Source organism: Anguilla anguilla, chromosome 15, assembly GCF_013347855.1.
Source record: "Anguilla anguilla isolate fAngAng1 chromosome 15, fAngAng1.pri, whole genome shotgun sequence".
Taxonomy (NCBI): domain Eukaryota; kingdom Metazoa; phylum Chordata; class Actinopteri; order Anguilliformes; family Anguillidae; genus Anguilla; species Anguilla anguilla.
In genome coordinates, this window is record NC_049215.1 from 17497952 (window position 1) to 17521860 (window position 23909).

At 46.5% G+C, this 23909-nt stretch overlaps 1 protein-coding gene across 4 annotated transcripts; it reads right to left on the bottom strand.

Annotated features, from left to right (window-relative positions):
- dzip1 (DAZ interacting zinc finger protein 1) lies at window positions 1-23909 on the bottom strand. 4 transcript variants are annotated; one of them, XM_035393985.1, is made up of 19 exons: window positions 23891-23909; window positions 16697-16852; window positions 15770-16363; window positions 13591-13675; window positions 13026-13162; window positions 11395-11562; window positions 10066-10191; window positions 9910-9972; window positions 9052-9177; window positions 8379-8427; window positions 8201-8245; window positions 7669-7737; window positions 7044-7192; window positions 6686-6890; window positions 6320-6479; window positions 5702-5940; window positions 5134-5270; window positions 2405-2567; window positions 1-1610 (listed from the first exon to the last, which is right to left on the bottom strand). In XM_035393985.1, exons 2-19 carry the CDS (start codon window positions 16697-16699, stop codon window positions 1531-1533), a joined length of 2598 nt encoding a protein of 865 aa, XP_035249876.1. In that variant the 5' UTR covers window positions 16700-16852; window positions 23891-23909; the 3' UTR covers window positions 1-1530. The 4 variants fall into 4 exon arrangements, with proteins under 4 accessions (XP_035249876.1, XP_035249874.1, XP_035249875.1 ...); XM_035393983.1 differs by lacking the exon at window positions 23891-23909 and adding an exon at window positions 17830-18043; XM_035393984.1 differs by lacking the exon at window positions 23891-23909 and adding an exon at window positions 17457-17695.

Genomic DNA, 23909 nt, shown 5'->3' on the forward strand with positions numbered 1-23909 from the left:
TTTGGTTTCTTGGAAAATATTTTTATTGTGTAAATATTCATCTACCTGTACATATGAATAAATGCTTGTTTATATACATATAAAATGCTTCATGGCTTTGTAAACTGCTTTATAAAATTAAAAGTACAAATATATGACAGAATACTTTTAAAGTACACTTTCTGGCACACAAGTCAACATAACACATCCTGTATTGCATGAAAAACATCACATATAAGGATCATATGTAAGCAACATACCATTATTACCTCAATTATGCGTTTTTGTGACTGCTACACTCACACTCACTAAAGACTACCACACAGAAATATGAAAAGTACATTTGTTGAGTCTCCAATGGTTAATCATATTGTGTACATGATACTAAAATGTGTGAGGTAGTTTTAAAACCTCAAAAAATATTGGGCGCTATAATAACACAAACACAAGCTAGCGCAAATCCACACTGCTTGAGTGAGCGGTATTACTAATCCACAAAGTACGCTCAGTTTCCAAGTACACATGTACATACTAGAGTTGAGAATACACTTTCATATCGGTTATGCGCTTGTGTTAATGTTTAAGTTATGGGCATTCATTCATTTACATCAACGTCAACAAATTCATAACAGAAGACAGAATAAGGACAGAATAAGGACACAGCAAAGACGAAATGAACAGATCTTGAATGAGCTTGGCTAATGCAGTCAGAGCACAATCCCTTCACTCCTGGTTGAATAAAACCTGGTTTTAGCTCCTGGACTGAGAGGCTATTTATTGCTAGCTAGTGTGTAGCGCATCAACCCAGCCAATAACATCAGCGCTGAAGACAAAATTACTGAGATTACTGTCCAACCCAAACCACTGATACTACTGCTTCTTCCTCAGTCCACAATTACTCCGTGAATTTTGAGCAAACTCATGAAAATACACTACATATGAAACTGTACACTGGACATATTTGCTTACAGAGTTAAGCAAGAGGATGTCTTCAGTCATCGGAGGCAGCAGTGTCAAAGGAAGTGGGACTCTAAAGGAGCGCATGAGGTCCCAAAATGGGTCTGATTAAAACCCAAACCATTAGAAGACTTGGTGCCGTCATTTTCTCTCGCCTTCACTGGGAGCCAGTTTACAAAAACAAGGCATCTAGAACCTTCCATTATTGCTGTGATAAAATCTTCAACACGTGAACCACCATAAGGCAGTAGGGTCTCGGCAGGCCGGAATGCTGGTCATATCTGCCCTTAACTTCTACACCCTGTCCCACAACCAAATCCATTAGTGCTATTTCAGGTGTCCTGATTTAAATGGCCAGACAGACGGGCAGGGGTGATAATATAAGCTCCCCTCCCACTACAGCACCACTGGCAGTGGGCACTAGAATAGGCACAAAGATTAAATGTACAGTACATTAGCCTCCACACTTGCTGACAGTGTTCTGCTTTATTGGTAACGTTTGTCATTGGTACAAGGACACAGTAATCCTACAGACAGTCTGTTGATGTGCTGTTGATATGCTGTTTATATGCTGTGTGTGTGTGTGTGTGTGTGTTATATGTCATCATCGCTCCAGTCACTGACCGTCACCAGACTGCTCTTCAGAGTGCTGCTGGTGCCTCCTTTCTGTAGACCTGAAGGGAGAGACACACACAAGCACTGAGGGGCTTAACCTAGCCACGCTGCTGTCTGTACTGTCAGAAAGAGTTACTCTAAACAGCAATGTTCACCATCAACATTTTAATGCATGAATTATGAATTTCATTTTTATTTATTTACTTTTTTTTTGCTGTGCCAACTGCATCTTACCACACAGAAGCTCCTAAGACAGGCTTGAACTAAGATGGGTCGGAAGAAGACTGTTCATGTGCACTTAACAGGCAGACATGCAAGCAGCTGAGCGACCAGCAGAGGTCACTAAAAACCATGAGATCCCAACAGATACCCCACTAACCCTGGACACCGTTACTACCAACGCTGCCTACGCCTGCTGAGCTGCACAGGAAGAGTCTTCCTCCGGCTCGTGTCTGTACGAGGCTGAGGCACGGTGTGATAACCTGCCACTGACATTAGCTGCTGTGGAGGAGATCACATGCTCGCCTGTGCTCTACCGATTCGATAAGGCTGGGCAATGAGATCTTTTATAAATGACTGGGCAATCCAAAATGAGGGAGAAGCAGGGGAAGAGCATAAAAAAGAAATAAATAAATGAGCAACGTTCATAATAATGGACTGGCTTTTTCAATCAATCCCCTGAATTCCCAAGAATCACTCTTAAAACCACAAATACGCAGATTAAAACAACACATTTAAAAAGGTCAGACATCACAAACAGGCTTTTACACATCTTTCATTTATCTACGCGAGTCTGTTGTTTTCCCCAAAGCTGGCACACATTAACTTCTCTCCTTTAAAAATAAAAGCTGACCTCCTTCCTGTCCTTTCCCTGTGGAAGTGCCCCAGACGCTGGTGTTGGACGAATCCAGGCTCTTTTTGACCATGACCACACTGTCCTGTTTGGGCAGCGACGGCTTGTCCTCCAGAGAGGAGATATCCCAGTCATCATCGTCATCCTCGTCTATTTCTGTGTACTGAGGAACACAAACGGCAAAGGAAAGTCAGCAGTCACAAAATTTAAATGCAGTTACAAAACCTTTTTTCACATTTTATTTGAGAACACACGTCTCCCTGTAGCACAGGTGTGTTTCGCCTAATGCAGTCCTCCACAGCGTGGTCAACAACCACAGGTTTAATGGATATTTCAGCACCACAACTGATACCTCAGCAATCTACATCAATCGGCAGTAGTATTAGCACAGGTTCTGTCAGATATCAGCAGACATTTCCTGATTCAAAAGTGCCACTGCAGCACCCAAAGAACACAGAAATATTTGAAGCGAGCCCGTAAAGCTCACAGTGTTTATTTTAAAGCACAGAGGAGACCAGGGGTATCCTGTGCATTAATCACTGCAGCTCACACCTTGCCCTCACAGGTCTAGCTGTCTGCTCCTCACACAGGTACAGACCTGCCCAAGGCTTCCCCACCTGCGATTAGCAGCCCTGCTGTGCAAACACACGCATTTCATGTGTGTGAGTAAACACAGACAGGCAGGCAGGCTCTTCTGCTAGAGATCACATAGAGAGGACATAACTGCACTCTGTTAATGAAATCAAGCCCACTGTGAAGAAAAGAAGCACCGTCCTGTGACATGTTAAGGGGCTCGGTCCAGGTCACCATGACTGATGTGGCAGCCATTACACATTGTAGTAGAACTCATGTGTGTTTAACCCTTTAAGTGTTCTTAACTGAACATTCTAACGCTGATGGAACAATCACTACTGATAAATGAAAGCAATGGAGTTCTAGAACACTGAATTTAGAAAAAACATTTTTTAAAACCCGCTCTTCAAAGGGTTAACTGAGGCCTGTCCCTGCAGGCCTGCTCAGACCAGCGCAGGCTCTCACAGTGCAGGCTCTCACAGCGCAGCGTCTGCAGCCGAGCGTGTGAAACGGTCACAGACGGTTCAGCGCTGGGGCTGCTGTCACCCTGGCTTTGGGATAAACATGCGGGCGGGGAGGAGCAGCCTGTCTCCAGCTCAGAGCAGTCTGTCCCCAGCTCAGAGCAGTCTGTCTCCAGCTCAGAGCAGTCTGTCCCCAGCGCAGAGCAGCCTGTCTCCAGCTCAGAGCAGTCAGACTCCAGCTTAGAGCAGTCTGTCCCCAGCACAGAGCAGTCAGACTCCAGCTCAGAGCAGTCTGTCCCCAGCACAGAGCGGACCGCCTCCAGCTCAAAGCAGTCTGTCCCCAGCTCAGAGCAGCCTGACTCCAGCTCAGAGCAGCCTGACTCCAGCTCAGAGCAGTCTGTCCCCAGCGCAGAGCAGCCTGTCTCCAGCTCAGAGCAGTCTGTCCCCAGCGCAGAGCAGCCTGTCTCCAGCTCAGAGCAGTCTGTCCCCAGCGCAGAGCAGCCTGTCTCCAGCTCAGAGCAGTCTGTCCCCAGCGCAGAGCAGCCTGTCTCCAGCTCAGAGCAGCGGCCCGTGTGGAAACCCCAGCTTCGTGGCCACGGCGGGTGAAATCACTGCGCTGTGCTCACCAAATTAAATTACGTAATCTCTCACGTGCGTGGCACCTTCACCCTTTGGCCTGGACACCAGCGAGGGCTCCAGCGACCCCTGATTTAATGGAGCATTATCAGTCTGATCTACACTGCTGACCAGGCTAGCATCTGCATGCAGCTGCGTTCAGCTCGAGAGGCTCATATTCACCCAGAGCCCCTGTGCTCTTTCAGTCCAGCTGATTCTGAAATCAGACACCGCTTTGGGAGGGAAAACTAAACACTACAGAGACAGAGAATCTAGAGAGAGAGAGAGAGAGAGAGTGAGTGAGTGAGTGAGTGAGTGAGTGAGAGAGTGAGTGAGAGAGTGAGAGAGTGAGCGAGCAAGACAGAGAGAGAGAGAGCAAGTGAGAGACAGAGAGAATCTGAAAATAAGAGGGCAAGAGGACATGGAAAAAACCAGCAGCTCACATTGTTTTTGTTTTTTTTACCCCCCAGGAAGTGCAGGCAGGCTCACTTGATTTCACAACCAGTACACAATGTTCACCACCCACAACGATAATTCAGGAGGGATTCTCCTTTCTACTTAACATAAAATGTCATAAGAAGAAAAGAGATACACTTCAAATCCTGATAATCAGCTGTAGGGGGTCTGAGTATCCATCCCAACCGCAGGAGGTTGTTTGTTTAATTCCCAGCCAGGCCCCCACATTAAGACTTTAAAACAGACTCGCATAACTTGGCATTCAGCATTGAGATGGACTGTGGGTAATGGCCCCATGATATACGGTCATTCTGCTCAAGAGTTATTACAAATAACAATGGATTGGATTTTAAAAGAGGTTTGTACCTCATCAACTAAAAGCACTACATATTGGAGGGTGAAAGCCCAGATCAACTGACAGCCAGTGTGTAAGTACACAGTTGGGTGAGGCAAAGCAGCCATTTTGTGCCAGAACACTGGGCGAGCCCAGATATCATAAAGCAGAAACAGGGACCACCCCTGCGGACCACCTACACGCAGAAGCTACCAGAAACCTGCTTCTTCCCCAGGTCGATTTCCACCCGCACAGACGTTATGCTCGCTGGCTCCGCCCCCTCTCCTCACCTTCAGCTCCTGCACCGCCTCCCTCACTGCCGCCTCCTTGTTGCCTGGCAGCAGGCCTACGCCCCCGGCCGGCCGCCGCTGGCTCCGGTCCTGCAGCTGCCTCTCCAGACTGCGGCTCAGGTCCTTCACTAGGTTACCTTTCGGCACAGGAGCGGAAACGTGTCAGCCCCCCCGGGTCATAGGGACCAGCGCTGGCACACAAGCAGCTAAACCTCAGCCCCTGCAGACCCCGCTCTCCACAGGCTGGGAAGAAGGCTGCACCACAGGCTCTACACACTCTCCAACTGCTGTGATGCCTCCTTCCTGTCCGCTAAACTACAGGAAGTTCAGATTTATAACAGGAAGTTACATATTACAGGAGATTCTATGTTACGGTAAAGCGTGTCTACTGTCAGTTAAGCATTTGCTCACTCCTGTAAATGAATTCTGAGGAGGTGCATCTAAATGAAATGTTTTGGTTTCAACAGCTGAGGGAGAGTGTTTGGTGTTAAGAGCATCCAGCTCAGCAGCAGGCCAGTAGAGTATTTGTGGCTCCACGGCTCTTGGACAGGTGAGGGGGCCTGCTCACCTTGGGAGGCTTTTCCCATGATGCCGTTCTGCCCTCCGTAGCGCTGCAGCTGCCGCAGGTCGATCTCCTCCATGACACTGCCCTCCGACCACTCGCTGTCGCTCTCCGCCGACGCCGCGGTCGCCATGACGCTCTGGGCTGCGTCCTTTGCTTCCGCACTGTGGCCCTGGGGCCCCCCCCGCCTCAGTGAGGGCCCCTCCTCCTCCTCAGACTCCTCGTCCGAGCTGACTTCTGCAGTTCTGAAAAAACCAGAGTGCAAATTTGAGTCTGACGTCCTTCCTCCCTCCTCATCCTCTCGCAACAGCCTCAAACACTGTAACCGGCTCTGTCAAACGGCACTGTGCAATGCTACTTTTAAATTTATTTGACCCCTATTAGTTTTATTTTTAAACTATTTATTTTATCAGTGTCAGGTTGAGCTCATCAGAGCAACCACCTCTGTCAATGCAGATAACATTTTTCAGAAAATAACCCACACAAAGTTCTGGGGTTCAAATGCTGTGCCCTACCTGGGATTTAAACCTGCAACCCCCGGATTACTGAGTCTTCTACGCCTCAGTGTGTAATCTGTGAGGGTGAGCGGCAGGCACTGGGCGTGGCACGCGGGTGAGGCAGTACCTGGGGGTGGAGCTCTTGGGCAGGGTGCTGTTCTTGCTCCTGGGGGCGGGCTGGGGGGGCTGCTGAGGGGGCTGTTGGGGCCAGGAGGGGCCCGGTTTGGACACCACCTGCGTAACCCGGGAGGGGAGACTGCTGGACCTGCTCCTCACCTGAGCCCCTTCTGATGGAGTTTAAGAACGAAGAAAAAAAAAGTCCTGATTCGCACACGGAGGACTGGCACACAGAGGACTGGCACGGTCCCGGGCCGTTATGAATGTTTGGGTGGGCGGGGGAGCGGGGGGGGGGCTCCGCCCTATCGCAGGACGTCGGCGCAGCGCCGGTCGCGAGGCCGCGTGACCCGGCGGGGGGGCGGGGGGGCGGAGGTACCGTCTGGGGAGCGTCTGGGTGGGCCAGGCTGCTCTGGGGCGCTGCTGCTCTCCCTGTCCCTCTCTCTGGCCCTAAGCGTCAGGCTGTGGGACAGGTCCTCCCGAAGGCTCCGGTACTCCGGAAACATCTTGGCCCTCCTCTCCCTCTCGGAGCGCAGCTTGGCCAGCACGGCGACGTGCTCGTCCTTAGTGAGCCTGCTCACTCCCTGCCGAACAGAAACATCTAATCCATCCTTCCTTTAAAGATTCAGAACTGCGGACGGAAGAGGGGTGGAGACAAACAGGAGAACAATCCTGACATTTTACAGTTAAATAAATATTTAAGGTGTGCTCCCCCCGTTGGGCGGAACAGCTCTTGCCTCCTTGACGCCGAGAGACTCCAGCTTCTCCGTGAGAGTCTGCTCCAGGGCCGAGCGCAGTTCCCTCTTCAGATTGGGGTTCTTCTTTAAGGCGCTGATAGGGGGCTGCTTCTTCACCGCCGTCTTCTTTTCCGAAATGCTGGAGGAGTCTGCGGAAACATCGGCCCAATCACAACCCCTCCTGGAAACCGACGCAAAGCCTCAGAGACAAAAGCTTGAATCTAGAGGGAGGCAGACTGTGTGCTGTAACTGGCATAGGAATGCTACACTGCACCCTCTCCCTACACTACTGCACAGCCGTATCAGTGTGTGACACATTAAAACATTAAAACCTACAGCAACATGAACAGAAAAAGGAGAGTCATAGCTATCATGAGAACTCAGCTCTGAGGAGAATGGAACTGACATGGTCTGAAAGCTTATATGTATGTGTAGCTCAGTATTATAATTAATTGCTTAGAAATAATGCTATTGGTTATGCCCTTTCATGGTGCAAAAGCAGTGCCCCCGCATTGCATGGGGACTTAAACCTGCAACCTAGCGCCTTACACTGCCACACGGGAGTTTACACTGTACAGACTGAGACAGCCATGCAGACAGCATGCAACCCGTCAGGCCCTGTTACCTTTCTCCTCCTCTGACAGCTCCGTAATAGGGTCCAGCTTACCCACTGACTTAGGCTGCTCTATTTGGACTGCACACACAGGTCAGACAAACGGAAACTGGGGTTAGGGGGGCGGGGCCCAGGAGCCGGGGTTTGAGTGGCAGGTACATTTTACGCACGCGGTGGAGGCCAGTAACAGCTGTGCAATGGCCTGCATGCAGCAACTTTGTGTAGCTTTACAGTGAATATGCAACTGTGTTGCTATTCTGCAGTCTCCTCAACACCGCTCACGCTAACACAGGTGCGCTACCAGAGGCTAGACTTACCTAATAGGCCTTTCTTAACAAAGTAGCAGCATTGTTTACAATCTTGGCACATGGGCCAAATTAACAGGCCAATAAGTCTTTTGGCGGCTAGCAATTAAAACAGTCATGCATGAGTAACGGTGACAATGTATTTTACACATTAAGCTCTCAAATCAAATTCTTTTAAACTCTGTTAAAAATGTTAAAGTGCTGTTTCTTGATGACAAGGCAAGGGGAATGTCACTCACCAGTGACTGGTGGCTTTGGTTTAGGCTCTGGAGCTGTAACAATGACTGAAACAGTAGAACAGAAAGAGGGACATGTGTTACTGTGAGCTCCATTTTGAAACCGGCTGATCCATGAAATGACTGCACCCAAACGAACCCCCGCAGAGCAGGAGAGCTACTCAGAGCTACTCAGACACACCTGTAGGCTCAGCCACACGGACCGGTAGATTCGAGGTGAACTGACTCATCTAAAGGACAAACAACAACAAAAAACCATTAAATAAAGCTGACTGAATACAAATGAAAATGCCTTAATTAACATATCCAACCCAACAGCTATATTTTATCCATTGATGTTTCTCGTGTTTATTATTGCAGAACTCTAAAGTAAAATGCCCTTATTTTCAAAGGGCAAAACAAGCGCATTTGTAATTGTTTCATGGTTCTGTAATTTCAGTTACTGTTGGATGTACAATACAAAATTAAACACTCTACTCAGCCCGTCTGCCTGACTTTAAAAATTCAGACTTCGCTGTGTCTGGCTCCCAGAAAATAAAATTATGCTTCCATGTCCATCAGATTCATAATTTAATTGCTTAATGATCCGGAAATGAAAAATGGCCACTTGTGACCTTTAATAAAATTGACCACAGAATGGATGTTAATTCAGCCCACAGGACAGCATGAGGAGAAGCAGACGCTGAGCGCTCGGTCCTGGCTGAATTTGATTTGACTGCACTGCGCTTTCTCCCCAGATGGGAAAGTCAGGGCATGGAGGCGAGCGCTTGGCTCTTATCGGTGGCTGTGCGGGGCCGGGGCCCGATACAGGATTTCCTGAATGAGGCACTTCCTGCCGCTCCGGACGTGCTGACCTGCTCCCTCTGAGAGGCGAGCAGCTCCCTCTGCTCCTGCAGCTTCCAGCTCATCTCCTCCAGGCGCCTCCTGCTGGCCTCCTGCTCCTCCGTCACGCCCCGCAGCCGGCGCAGGTCCCCCTGGAGCTGTGGAGGGGCACAGGCGTACGTCAGACCAGCCGGCGGAGGAGACGGTACGAGCCCACCGCACTTCACTTCCCGGCGGCCATTTTAGCTGTGACCTCGCCAGTACAGCCATGGAATGTTAATGCTGCCACTGGTCCTTCTGATTGCCTCAGACCACTGGTTACCAAAGCTCTCCCAGTGTACTCCCAGCAGGATACAGGGATTTCATGTGTTTCTCTTCAAGCACACCTGATCAGCTGCATCAGGTGTGCTTGAAATGGAACACATCAAATACCCAGATCCGGCTGGGTGTAACCGAGGAGAGGTTGGGAACCACAGCTTTAGACTTCAGGTGATTTTTTGAAATTATTTTACCACAGATCATTTATCATTCAGGCTGGTCACTTTATCGGTGAGAACTGCTGTTTTGATCACTCAAATTACCTGTAATTCTGTGCTCATGTACATTTTTTCTTCTACTCAATTTTTTTTCTGTTTAGATTTGTATCCAAACCAGTTTTTATTAAATTACTTCAGATTTTATTTTATTTATTGTGTCCTGGGTCACATGAGGCCTAGCAGACTTCTCATCATGTTCGCATTAGCACTCATGCTTGCATTATTACCCAGCCCATATAAACTTTTATCTCTCTGGTATTTACCCAACTGCTCTTTACCAGGCCTTTACCTGGTTAACATGACTGACTTTTACCTGATGTGTACCTGACTGGTGTTCACCAAACCGATGTTTACCTTGCTCCTTTCTCTCTCGTGCTCTTCCTGGGACTTCTGTAACCGTGACGCCCACTTCTCGTCCTGCAGAACAAGAACGCATCAGTTTAAAAGCACAAGCCGCTGAAACACACCTCGTTTCTGATTGGAGGAGGAGGACGAGGCCACACCCCGTACCTGTTTTTTGAGCAGCAGCTGGAGCTTGCGCACGTCGTCGCGGTGCCGCTCCTCGCTGCTGGCCTGCAGCTTCTCCTCCTGCAGAGACCTCATCTTCCGGCTGCTCTCTTCCATCTCAGAGAGGAGCTGCGGGGAACAGGGAGACCAGCCGAATAAGGAATAGCGTCATCCCAGACACCTCACGACAGAGTCCACACACTCTCAGCTCTGTATCATTATTTCATAATACGGCACCCAAAGAGGGGTTGTCCATTTCCAAATCCCACTCTAATTTGGAATGTCTAATTATCTGCAACGGCAGCATCTCTACTCCAAAATGCATGGTGATGCCAGGCTGCTTCTTTTCACACCACAAGAGTTCAGCTGTGAGAGCTTGCGTTCCACAGCTGCCTGATCGACCAGCAGGGGTCACTAAGTAGCAATTAAATGCATAACCAGAACAGACAGTATCCTCCCGTATTCTGAGCAATGCGATCGCCAACTGCACAGCACTCTGTGGAGACAGCGTGCAGCGAGACACCAAATGCGCCACCCAGCAGTTAGTCAGCTCTGTAGTTTTAACACCAACAGTCCCGCCTTCCTGACAAATAAACCTCACAATCCCAATAACATGTATCTCCTACACATTAATTTAAGAGTTTGAGCAAGTACAACACTGTGGCAACAGATGTTCAGGTAATAACCAGAGCCTTCTTAAGGGAAGACAGAAGGAACGTAAGCACTGAGTGTGTCTAAAGGCCAGTTCAGAGCAAAGGTTCACGATATGATGAAACCGTCTTAGAATGTTGCAGAAAGAAATTGTAGCAGTGTGAACGATCCCGTCTGATGCTGGTGCTTGCTGTTGTTGGCAAGCGTCAGTGCCAAAATTACATTTTTCTAGCAGTAAAGTGCAAACACAGTGATGGCAGAGTTTTGGACAGAGGAGAGGATTTCTCGATTCAGCTGTTTGAGGAGCAGCTGTGTATTTAGGACACAAGTTTAAAAACGTACTCAAAAAGGTAAAATAAACAAAACGGCATCTGCCACATAGCAGAGAGTCTGGGGGTCTACAGTAAGTTAATTTTTCTTCTTCTGAGCTAGCTCTGTAGACTACCACATGTAAGTATCTAAGCAAGGAAGTAGAGAGAATTGTTGCTATGGTAACCATAAACAACATCTCATCTCATTCATTTGATGTGAATAGGTCAGTTTTAGAATGTTGCGGTTTTAGAGTTTTGCAACGAGTAGGCAGTTGTAGCTTGTCGCGTGACAAATCTTGGGTCTGAACTAGCCTTACAGTCTCTGTGGCTGTACATCCTAACAGCGTGATCGGTAGTGTCCGGTCCTCACATTGACTTGTGATTTATACTGCTGCAACTCGGTCTTGAGTTCCTTGGATTCCTTCAGGAATATCTCTCTCATCTCCTCCATCTGACGGCTCTGTCGCTCCCTCTCTTCCTCCTTCCACCTCTCCAGGCGCTTCAGCATGTCCTCCTCCTTGGACTGCTGCTCCTGCTCCTGAAGCAGCAGTGCTGTTAGTCACAGCAGACAGACAGAGGCCAGACCCAACCAACAAAATGCCTGCCGGCTTCAAGCAAAGCTCAGCTGAGCAGATCTCACTGGGCAAACGTTAAAATGCATACGTCAGTTATCCTTGACAAAAGCAGTGGCCCATGGATTGTTGCGTCTTTGGGACGCAGGATATTTCAAAATCTGTTATACATTAACTCAGCTGCATTCAGACAGAAATAACAATTTTGCCATAATATGCCAACTCACAATAATAACAAAATAAATGTATGTCTTTCAAAATTTCATTATGACACTTGCAACAGGACGAAATAGCGGGATTAGCAAGATTAAATAAATGACAAATAATGTTTTGGCGTGCTGATCAAAACAAATTTTTGCCACACAGGCAAGTATTTAAAAACCCTAGGAGCAATTACAGGTTTAATTTACTCGTGTTCAGCCTGCTAACTAAAGAGTGACATCTGGTTTTTGACTTTTCATTCAAGTTAAGCACTTCCTCTTTGAATCTTGCAATGCTACCAACAGCTGTAAATACTATGGTCAATACACAACACAAACATCAGACACCGAAAGACGATTGGCTCAAAGAGACAGGAGAAATTATTTTGTTATGGTTCAAGACTGGGTCATTGCCCATAGTAAGAAAATACCTCAGAATATGTGCATTTATGGAACATAGTGTATATTTTTCTCCTGCATTTTGGCTCTATTTTCTGCATAAAAAACACAGAATCCTGCATTAACGTGACCACTGAAAAGGGGAAAAGGCTTGCTGATACCAAACAAAGGTAATGTGTTGTGATAGAAATGATTACTGGAATATAATGTATACTGTGCTGGCATTTAGTATGATATAGTGTGATGAAATGCAGTATGCTGTGGGGTATGCAGTGAAATGGAGCGTGATGTAATGTGGTGGAATTTAGTATGATATACTGTGATGTAATGCAGTATGCTGTGGGATATATAGTGTAATGGAGCGTGATGTAATGTGGTACGTTGTGAGATATGTAGTGTAATGGAGCGTGATGTAAAGTGGTGGCATTCAGTATGATATAGTGTGATGTAATACAGTACGTTGCGAGATATGCAGTGTAATGGAGTGTGATGTAATGCAGTATGCTGTGTGATATGCAGTGTAATGGAGTGTGATGTAATGCAGTATGCTGTGTGATATGCAGTGTAATGGAGTGTGATGTAATGCAGTATGCTGTGTGATATGCAGTGTAATGGAGTGTGATGTAATGCAGTATGCTGTGTGATATGCAGTGTAATGGAGTGTGATGTAATGCAGTATGCTGTGAGATATGCAGTGTAATGGAGTGTGATGTAATGCAGTATGCTGTGAGATATGCAGTGTAATGGAGTGTGATGCAATGCAGTATGCTGTGTGATATGCAGTGTAACGGAGCGTGATGTAATGTGGTGTAATGCAGTGATACAGTTACCTGAGATGCCTTCAGCGTGTGGGCCTGCTGCTGCACCTCCAGCTGGGACCTGGTCAGACTTAACTGCTCCTTCAGCTTGTTAATCTCCTCCTGCAGTTTCACCGCCTGCACCTTCCTCTGCTTCTCAGACATCAGCCCTGAGCACACAGAAATAAACGTTTCACTACACTACCACACACACCACATTGCGCTACTACCACAGTGAAATAGGCTGTTAATATTCACAAGTACAACTCTTTAAACAGGAGCATCACAGCATCATTACATATTCATCCATCCATCTGTTATCTAACCCGCTTATCCTGGTCAGGGTCGCGGGGGCTGCTGGAGCCTATCCCAGCATGCATTGGGCGACAGGCAGGAACACACCCTGGACAGGTCGCCAGTCCATCGCAGGGCATTACATATTCACACAAAACATTATATTTGACCTTCCAGTCGATACAGGTTTGGAAACTGATTTCTCAAAGTCGCCTGAATAGCGAGATTAGCATAACACAAATCAAAACTACAGTTTGTCCAGTCTAGCTTTACTTCCTCAGGTCCCAGGATGCATTGCACTCACTGATGTCATACTCCTCAGGGTGGCGGCGCTGCATGTGGCTCTGCAGAAAGGAGCTGTTCATGAAGGCCTTGTCACAGCACTGGCACTGAAACACACAGCAGCGCTCGCATTCAGGCTTATTCAGAATGTTCAACTCGCAGGCTTCTTCAGACTCACAAAACTTACATTTTACGCACTACTCCACTGCATCTGTACATTTCGTGGAGCAATTCAGATTAAGACCCTGGATCGGGGGTATATTCGTTTCCCACCCCCCCACCCGCTCATTAAATTTCAAATAAAACATTATTTGGACGTGCACGTGCACACACACACACACACACACACACACACACACACACACACACACACACAAATATTAGCTTACAGAGAAAGCAAAGTATCAGGCCAATGGGCCCCTAATGCATGCAAATGACACTTCACTGTGGTTTATCAGAATCACAGACTCAGCTGACCTTTATTGGGAGTTGAGGCTGAAAAATTGCAAAATAATCTGCATATTTTAAGAGGGCATTGGTGCCAGACAACATCCCCTCCCACTCCCCACCATCAAGAGCCAATCAGAACTTGGTCAAGTCAGTCAGCTGTGGGAGATAGAGCACTGCAGGTTTCCTGGGAGACCGGCTCGCGCTGATTTTGTGTCACCGTAGTGACAGGGCAGCTTGCACACCGGCTCAGCAGATCGCACGGTGAATTTCCCCAGCCAGTTCCGCCCGTCTTTGCGTCTTCATTCAAATTTAACGCAGCTGGCATTGACACCGTGTGGCACCACACGCCTTCAGACGCGCTCCAGCGCAGCCACCGCGCGACACACCAGACGCGTCTCCAGCGCCGATTACGTTTAGCCTCGGCAATTGCCTGAAATAACACCGCGTCGGAGAGACTCTTCCAGAACAAGACGAAAATCGTCTGTGAAATTGAATTAACTGGTTCGGGGGACAAAGGCAATAAGGGAATCTTCGCTTGGTGTGTGCGAGGAAGAAACGCAAAAAAATAAACAATGGGCCTATTCACAGCATCGGAGCATACTTTCTACAGCGCGCTACTCCACTCTGTTTACAGTGCAGTGGAAGTAAGCAAGCACACACAACCCGTTAGGTCTCTGAGCTGTGCTGTAATGTACAGGCCGCTGCCCGGTGGCTGCTCACTCTACAGCTGTCATTTCCTGTGGGTGTGTAAAACGAGCCAGCTTACGCCACGTGGCTCGTCACCGGCAACAGCGTGCGATCTTTCCCTCTTGGCTGTATGACTTTCTATTAATTATTGAGCCATCCTGGGAAAATGTCATCAAGCTCCCTCAGTTAGCCACACCATTGAGCCCTCACCTAGCAACCGTGCTCTGTCACATGGGGCTTCAGGTGTCACCTTGGCAACGGCTAGCGCCAGTCACCAGTCCCCACAAAGCGGAGGAGAAAATAAACATGCGTCCGGCCCCGGAACACGCCCAGCCGAGCATCATCAGGCACAGACAGTGAGGAGAAGCACGGTGGCCAGAGCAGTTAACAGGCAGGGTGAGGGCCAGATTACGAGCATGTAGATAAGGAGGATTTTCTGACATATTGAGTCACCGCACTTTTGTAAGGGGATTAACAAACGCTTTGTCACCAGCTGACACCATCTGCTCCGCTACAAATCCTGTTTATCACGTCCTCAAATAAGGCCAATAATGACCTGCCGGTAAAAAAAAGCGGTAAAGGGGGAGGGGGAGCTGTGTCTCTGGGTCTGTCTGAGATTGAGAGGCCGCCATTTCCTGGTTCGCGTCTCCTCGCGGGGTTCCGTTTTAAGGAGAGGCGTCACATCCTTGCTCCCCCCCCCCCCCCCGCAACGCGAGAACAAACGGTTCCGCGAACAAAAACGCCGCCCCTCACTGACACACCAGGAACAATGGCTGAGGGGGAACCACAGCTGGGAGGGGGGGGGGGGTTTGGGGGGTAGATTTGAGGGGGGGGTGGGGTGCCAAACAAAGCAAATGGTAATACACTCACCATGCCTGCAATCCATTGCATTGCATTACATTCAGTTAGCAAGCGCTCTTGCCCAGAAAAGACTCACAGTATGAATCGTGTTCAGTCAGGACACTACGAGCCTCACAGCTCCAGAACAGAGCGGTTTGTGTTTTGTGGAGCAGGTGAAAACCCATAGCGTAACGCATAGCGCCAGGATCGTTCACGGCGCTTACCTTGTGGTAGCCGCCCATGCCGGCGTTGATCATGGACTGCTGGGAGACGATGATCTTCTTCCTCTGCTTCAGCTCGTCCTTCAGGCCCTTGGTGTCCTGCACCTGCTTCTGCAGCTGCGCGTGGAGCTGCTCCTTCTCCAGCGCAGCGGCCTGCAGCTTCTCCTCGGCGGCCTGCAGGCTGTGGGTCAGGTAGTCCTGGGAGTGCAGCAGGTACTCCACGGTAAGCTGGGCCAGGCGGAAGAGCTTGAGGAGCACGGGGTCCACGGGGTTCTGGCAGTGGGGGCAGCGCTCGTGCTCCACGCTGCAGAAGGTCACGCCCATCACGTGTTCCTGCAGGGTCTGGAAGTCCAGCTCGCTGGCCACGCGGTCCACGTCCACCGCACTGATCCGCCGCCAGTCCACGCTCTCGCGCCGCGGCCGGAACTTGAAGACGGGCACGGGGGGCGCCCCCGACATGGCCGACGCCCCGGGGGCCAGCCCGCTGCTGGAGGAACGCTGGCTCTGGGGGGAGTTCAGCAGCGAGGGAATGCCTGCCGACGACTGCCCCCCAGGAGGTTCCGACTGGTAGGGGTAATACACGCTGTTGTGAAATGGCTGAAAAGAGAATATTTACCAGGTAAATGTAGCACGATTCAAATTAAAAATATATTTACCATTTATCCTTTTCTTCTTTTAAATAAAAGCTGTCCTTAAATTTCAATGGAAAAATGAAAAAATGAGCCACAACAGAACGGTATAGCTCGCAAAACCAGGAGGTCGTGTAAAAAAGACAGAGAGAAAACAGGAAACGGTGGAATGCGTGTCGGTCGGCAAATAAGACAATGGTAGGAGAAGAGAAAAAAACAGTGGCAAGCCCAGAGGTGAATACTGGATTTTCTATCCCAGATAGCATGTCCCCCCCCTGCAGATGTTGCGTTTTGCGCTTACCATCTCTCTACCATCGCCGTCTCTGACGCCGGAGAGAGCGATACGTCCTCCGGTGCCTCCCCCTTCAGTTCTGCGCGACAACACCAATCAATGCGTCCTCACAGTCTCCATGGAAACCAATTTGCGTCCCACTTCAGAAATCAGCACGGTCGGGGACTATTTTTAAAACGAGGTTAACGTTAGCGAATTAACATGTCACCTGTTGGAACCGGTATACAAAAACATGTAACATAGCTAGCTAACTGAATGTCACTGAAACGTGTGACATGGTCAGTGCAGCATTAACCAAATGGTGACGTTTACCACAAATTCACACGTGGCTAACCTATGATTAAAACAGCACCCAAAAAGCTACCTCTAAATCACATTTTCCTACATTAAAGTTCATAGCTAACAGATACAGCATTTGACTATTAACGTTAGCTAACACTCATCTGTTATAATTTGTATAATAAGTGGCTTAAATAAACAAAACGCTAGCCAGTTAGTCTATGGTTTGTTTACTACAAAAAATGTAGTAAACAAACAATAAAACCATATATTACACTTCCCATCCGTTACATTAGCTTATGACATATAGCTATCTAAAATCACTGCACGCAATATATCACCACACTAGGTAGCTATAATTAGCTAGCTAAAAAATCAACGCTGCATGTTTAACAAACCAGTTGCAAGCGTGGCCCCTTCTGTTAACGTTAGCTAACTTTGTAGGCTAAACTTAAGTAAAAGCCGCTTCAAATGCGTCCTCGGAAATTACCTTTCCTTCTCAAACACAGCCCAGTCATGTTGGGACAGGCACTTAAGTCGAACAAAGAAGGAAGACATACCGACGATCACATTTAACAGTGAGGTCGTTTCTCGTCTTAAACCAAAATGGGTACAAAGCAAACTGCTCGCAGGTAGTGGCGGGGTTAATATTATGCAGACTTTCTACGGTCAACTAGTTGGCTATCTTGCTAATATTTACTTCGCTAGCTCTGTCACGGAGTAACGGAAGTTGGCTAGACTAACGGAGAATCCATTGCTAACGTTACCCTATCGAAATAGAGTTTCCTCGTTATAAAATGACAATGAGATTATTACATTTGCGTTAGGAAAAACAGCGGTAGTTACAAAGTTTCCAAACTTACCCCAGGTATGTAGCTATAATGGTTCAGTTAATTTAAGGAAATGATACTAAGGAAATAAACGTTGAATTTCATATAAAAACACAAAAAAGGGTTTTGATTACACAACCGTGCAGAAGTGTTCTTGGTGCGGATGGCGATGACGTTGTTAGCTGGAGCTACATTCCTAAACCTTCTCATCACAGCCTCCATCTCCTCTGGGGTGCGGGAGGGGGAAGGGAATTCAAGCAGTGCAAGGCCACAGATTTTGGGGTCTGGGCGGGGGCACGCAGTAAGGGTGGCCCAAACACAAAAACTGTTTTTTGAAAGTAGCGTATGAGTGTTGAGTCTTGCAATGGGAAGTACTTAGCCATCTAAAGTTACTTAAGTTAATCTATCACTAACGGATATGGCTCTGCGATTCAACTTTAACATTAAGCTTGTTGATTTTATTATTTTATTTTCACTTCACCAGTAGTTCGTAAGGTCTGTTCCACGGTCATTAACTCAAACTGAAAATACTCTGTAGCAATTAGGTGAAACGTGTTTGCGGAGACGTTTTGCATGAAAGTAAGAATTGCTAGTTAACTACCTAGTTTTATTGAATGTTACTAGACATCAAGGAAAGTAGCAGACCATGCTAACTGAGTTTGTACATAACTGATCGCTAGAGTAGGCTACTTGTCTATGCCTGCATTGAAATTTCTCTTTTGTGCCCCTTGAGAAAAATAAATAAGGCTGAACATTATTATTTGGCTTCCGGATTGTAGCACAGAAGTTAGAACGTTACACCGACAAATAGCCTGGTTTTACAGGAGAATGTTGACTCCCCAACATTAACACAGCCAAACTGAATAATAAAAATAGGATTAGATGTTTCCGTTAATTTTAATTAGGAATTATTTTCATACATTTATTTTCATTCTCAAGTTTTTATTAAAATGTTTAATAATTAGGCCTACTCTTATTAGCCTAGTAAACATTTTTATGATTGACTGTCATACTTAAATACGGCTACTAAATCGCTAAATTGTCAGCAAAATGACTGAAATTGTTATAGAACTGTAGAATAAAACAGTTTGCTCTACGGGAATCTATTCGCAATTTTTCACTCGTGTATAGGCTACCCAGAGGAAATTTGAACAGAACAATATCCTATATGTAGCCTAAATGCGCATTGTCTGTGCCTATTGCTGCAGCAATATCCATTTCCCATGAATGGTATAATACAGATTTATTGATCGATTGATTCTTTACTTGTAGCGTTGAGTCATCTGTGAGCATTACTTATTTCTATGTTGGCTTCTTCGCATTTCTCCGAACCCAAATGGATTTCTGTAATTTTTTTCATAATCTCTTGCAACTGCAGGTCTGAAGTAGGCTACTATTTTAACAGGATTGCTGGAAATGTGAAATATGACGCGATGAAGATAATCATAATTCGTTTCTATATTCCCTATATAATTGCTTCTGTCATTTTATTTTTGTAGGCTATTGCCAAAAAAAAAAAAACAGACTAGCCTACAGCTCAGTTGTTTTGAGGTTTTTTGTATAGCAGTGATTCCGTGTTTCTCAGGAAAGTTACGTTATTATTTTAAAACTGAAAACGTCCCGACATCGAAAGCGATCGAATCACACGTAGGCTATTCCTGTCCGGCAAATAGTTCTACAAATGGATATCCAAGTTCAAATTTCGCTGAGAATGTAGCTCTTTTTTGAGTACTTTGTGCCCTCTAGTGGTTAATAACTAATAATGCATTCCAACTATTCAACCCAAATTGCTTCCGTCACCACCGCAGCCGTCTCATTCTTGAAGAAATGTCCGATTTTGACTAGGCTCTCTCAATACAGACATGTCATGTTAGCCTTAGTCTTAATTAGGCAAATAAATGAATAATGTTTCTGCCATAAATAAAAGAACAAGGACTTCAAGGTGAAATCAATATATTCTCGTTCCATCAGAATGGAACAATTATCATCAGTTGTGTGTCCTTGCTTCCTGTGATTATCACGTATATGTATTAGCATAATTCTTTCATTAGTTTATGATGCCATTATCTAGACCCATTGGTGTCTTTCAAACATGATTTTTGAATGCATTTTATCCTGAAAAATGAAATCATTAAACTAGGAAAGATTAATATTTCCCAAGGCTACCAATTCAACACCGCTGAATTGTAAATGGAGGCAGACACAGCAGGGTCAGATGTAAAGCACTGCACAGATCAATACAAATAAAGCTTTTAAATCAGATTGATTAAGCTAAACTGATCTGTGTTTCCATATTTTATGGAGCATCAGTGTAATTGGGGCCATCAGCTATGATGAGAATGAGAGAACGGGCAAAAATATACTATATTTGGCTGTCGAGATATAGTTTATTTCTAATAATCATCTAAAAATGCTGAAAATCAGTTTTACAAACAACAAATGTACATTAACAGCAGTGGATTTAAAGTGGAAGTCATTTTGGGGTGGGGAGGGATTTATAAAACACATCTCTCTCACACTGACCAATGTTTGGGCCTGGTGCCAGATGGGCGTCTGGAATGGCTTACCCCCGCCGGTCTGAGAGTAAGATGCACATGCTGCATTCCCCAGCAGCGTGATCAGGCCCATGAACCCATTCACCCTGCCGCTCAGACACCTTTTATCCTTCCCGTGTGCCACCTCCCCCCTCCCCCCTCCCCCCAACCCAACCCAACCCAGACAGCCTGGAACACATCACTGACTCAAATGCTGAACAGTGTGTCTCTCCTCAGAACCATGGCTGCACATCCCTGAACTCTGTCAAAAGATTCATTCATTACATCATGATAGGAACAGTGTATTAATTACAGGTGATTGTGACAGTGTATTAATTACAGGTGATTGTGACAGTGTATTCATTACAGGTGACTGTGACATTGTATTAATTACAGGTGATTGTGACAGTGTATTAATTACAGGGGATTGTGACATTGTATTAATTACAAGTGATTGTGACAGTGTATTAATTACAGGTGATTGTGACAGTGTATTTATTACAGGTGATTGTGACATTGTATTAATTACAGGTGATTGTGACAGTGTATTAATTACAGGTTATTGTGACATTGTATTAATTACAGGTGATTGTGACAGTGTATTAATTGCAGGTGATGGTAACAGTGTATTAATTGCAGGTGATTGTGACATAGTATTAATTACAGGTGATGGTAACAGTGTATTCATTACAGATAATGGTAACAGTGTAGTCTTTCTAGGTGAAGTTAAACCTTCCACCTGCAGCTCAGGCTGGCTACAGGGGCTCAGTTGATCTGAGTAATTGTTATTGACCGGTGAGCCATCACCCTGCCAGCTGAACCCCTCTGCTTTTGCATGATGCTGCAGAACAGTAATTGGCCCTGGCACAGTCAGGATCCAGTTTTGACTGTTCAGCATGTCACTGCCCCGCCTGCTAATGCTCTGAGAGGAGGTGCCACACGGGACAGCCAAATATCATTCATTTAATCTCCTCCTTGCTCTGAAGCAAGGGGCCACCCGGGCGTGATGCAGCGATGGTCTAACGCTGGTGAGAGAGGGCCCTGCACACCCTGCGCTATGTCTGAAAACACCAACGGTGTGTTCATCTCCCGACTGACTCAGACATAATGAAACACAGCATCGGTGTATTCCTGAGCTCATTCACACCAATCTCACGTCCACTGGGGAGGTGTTAAAGCACCTGAAATGGCCTCATGTTTCAAACATTAATAATGCAACCAACCACAAATACACCCACACATAAATGAACATACACACACATACACACAAATCTACATACAAATACCCCCCCCCCCTCCACACACACACACACACACACACACACATATACACACAGGGAAACACATACAGACACACACATACACCCTCCCGCACACATTAAACCAACACACACAAACTCACACACCCAAATTGTATGTTTCAACTTTGTTTGTCACGTCTCCAGTGAGAATCAGCTCAAGCACATACAGCACCAATGAGGTGAGCAGCATTGGAACACTGACTGATAAAACATGTAGCGTTTCATCAAAGATCAGTAGAGAAATAACATGGTGGGGAGCACACAGAAAATGAATCTAATGTGTAGGGAAAATAATACGCGTAGGGAAGGGTAATATACATGTTATCAACACAAAGCCCTACATTTCAGCAAAGCTCTTGTTTTCTCAAGAGAGTACTGGTGACATTCCTGTCACTGAATTATAAGCAGGTGCAAAATTCTTGCTGGTAATCATTTATTCTCACCTAATTATTGGCAATGCATACGATGTGACCAGCCAAGCATGCAACTCATTTACCAGACACCTTCAGATTCTGGCCTGTATCCTGTTACCAAGTGTTTTTTGTGAAGTCCTACTCATTTATTTGTACCCTTATAACTGGAATGAAAATGATGCGAGTAAGTATGTATGTAATGTACAGAGATGTCATTCTTTGTGCTTTGTGTCATTTGTCCTCATTTGATTCCTCAGGGGGAAAAACACAATGGTTGCAAATCAACATATTTTAGAAAAGCACAAGAGTAGAATTGATGCAACAGAATATATTTGGATATTTCAAGAATCAGAACCATAGCATTATAGCGTTCTATCTGCAAGTTGTATAGCTCCAAACTATCAAGAGTTATAACTTTCAGGTCCTGTATCTTAGCATTGTACGGTGCTATGTACTCTATGCTAGTTCTAACATATGAAAAAAAACAATTTCAGGTATTTAATCTGTTTCATAGCAAAAACAAAAAACATTGGCATGTTAAGAACACATTTTTCTTTTTACAAAAATGTCAGAACCCTGCAAGTCTAGGCACTTGATTTATTAAGGTTTTTACTAAACGGCAACAATCAGCAAAATGTCAGTCAACCACACTGGCCCCTCCCACCGCAGCTCTGGGGAAACTCCTTGGCTCCGCCTGCCTGCCCATGGCCTCGGGCCAAGGCCACAACACTCTGATGCACTGCTCTACGCTAGCAGAGGCCGTAATAATGCCAGATATGATCCAAATCTGCTCAGCCCTAACAGCCCCGCTGCTCCCCTCTGGTTCCGCTTCACTTTGCTGAGCGCACCATGAACTGTCCCTGGGAAAAGAGTCCGGGGCCTGAAGATTAGGAGCATCCAGGTGGGCAGCCGGGAGAAAGCTGGGGGCTCGGCTGGTGGTCTCTCCCAGAGCAACAGAGGCCACTGCAGCAAAGCCACTGGACTACGAATGTGATTGGGTAATCCGCATTAGGAGTGAAGGAAAGGGAGCTGTGTACTGTAGTGCATACCAAAGGAAAATGTATTCATAAAAATGTATTTTAGTAAAGGTATAAACATGGGGCCATGGATTTCCATACACACAGAAATGTACGACCGCATGTTGTAGAAAGCAGAACGTGTGTGTCCCTCCACCCCCCATTACCACATACAGACACACACACGCACGCACATTGTCCATGCAACAGCTGCAAATTAGACTGAAATTGACAGCTGATGTGCAGCCATATGGTTGCCATGACACCAGATTGGGACCTTACGGTGGCCCCACTACACTCTCTCTCTCTCCCTCTCAGTCACACACACTTTCTTTCTCTTGGGATTCTTCTCCGAAACACGTGGTGTGCACACAGAAGAGGGGGCGGAGGAGACCCAATCATACGTGTGCGCAGAGAGGAAGCTACGGGTGCTCGGACGGCCATCAGGCACTTGGTTGCCTTTTGATTATTTGTTTTACATTATATCAAAGCCAAAATACAAAACAGTCACTGACTAGTTTGGATGTGCGTTGACTATCAGTGGATCAAATAGTTCATGAAGTCCCAGTGCCTAGAAGCTCCAATTCATATAAATAAGCAACATTGTTAATAAGAGATCGGAATCTGGACTGTTCGGTCGAGTTTGTCAAACGCTTCCATGACTCAATCAAATCTCCAGTGGCTTTTTAACCTCGCCTAGCTCTGCTCTGCTGTCAGGAAAGAGGGTTCCCGTCACCACGGCTGTCACTCAAAGATCAACGCGACCGGACAGCTTTGGGGCGGTGGGGTTAAGCTTTTCGTCTGACTCCATTTTGTAATTTTACACTTACATCTTGGTACCTCTCTCCT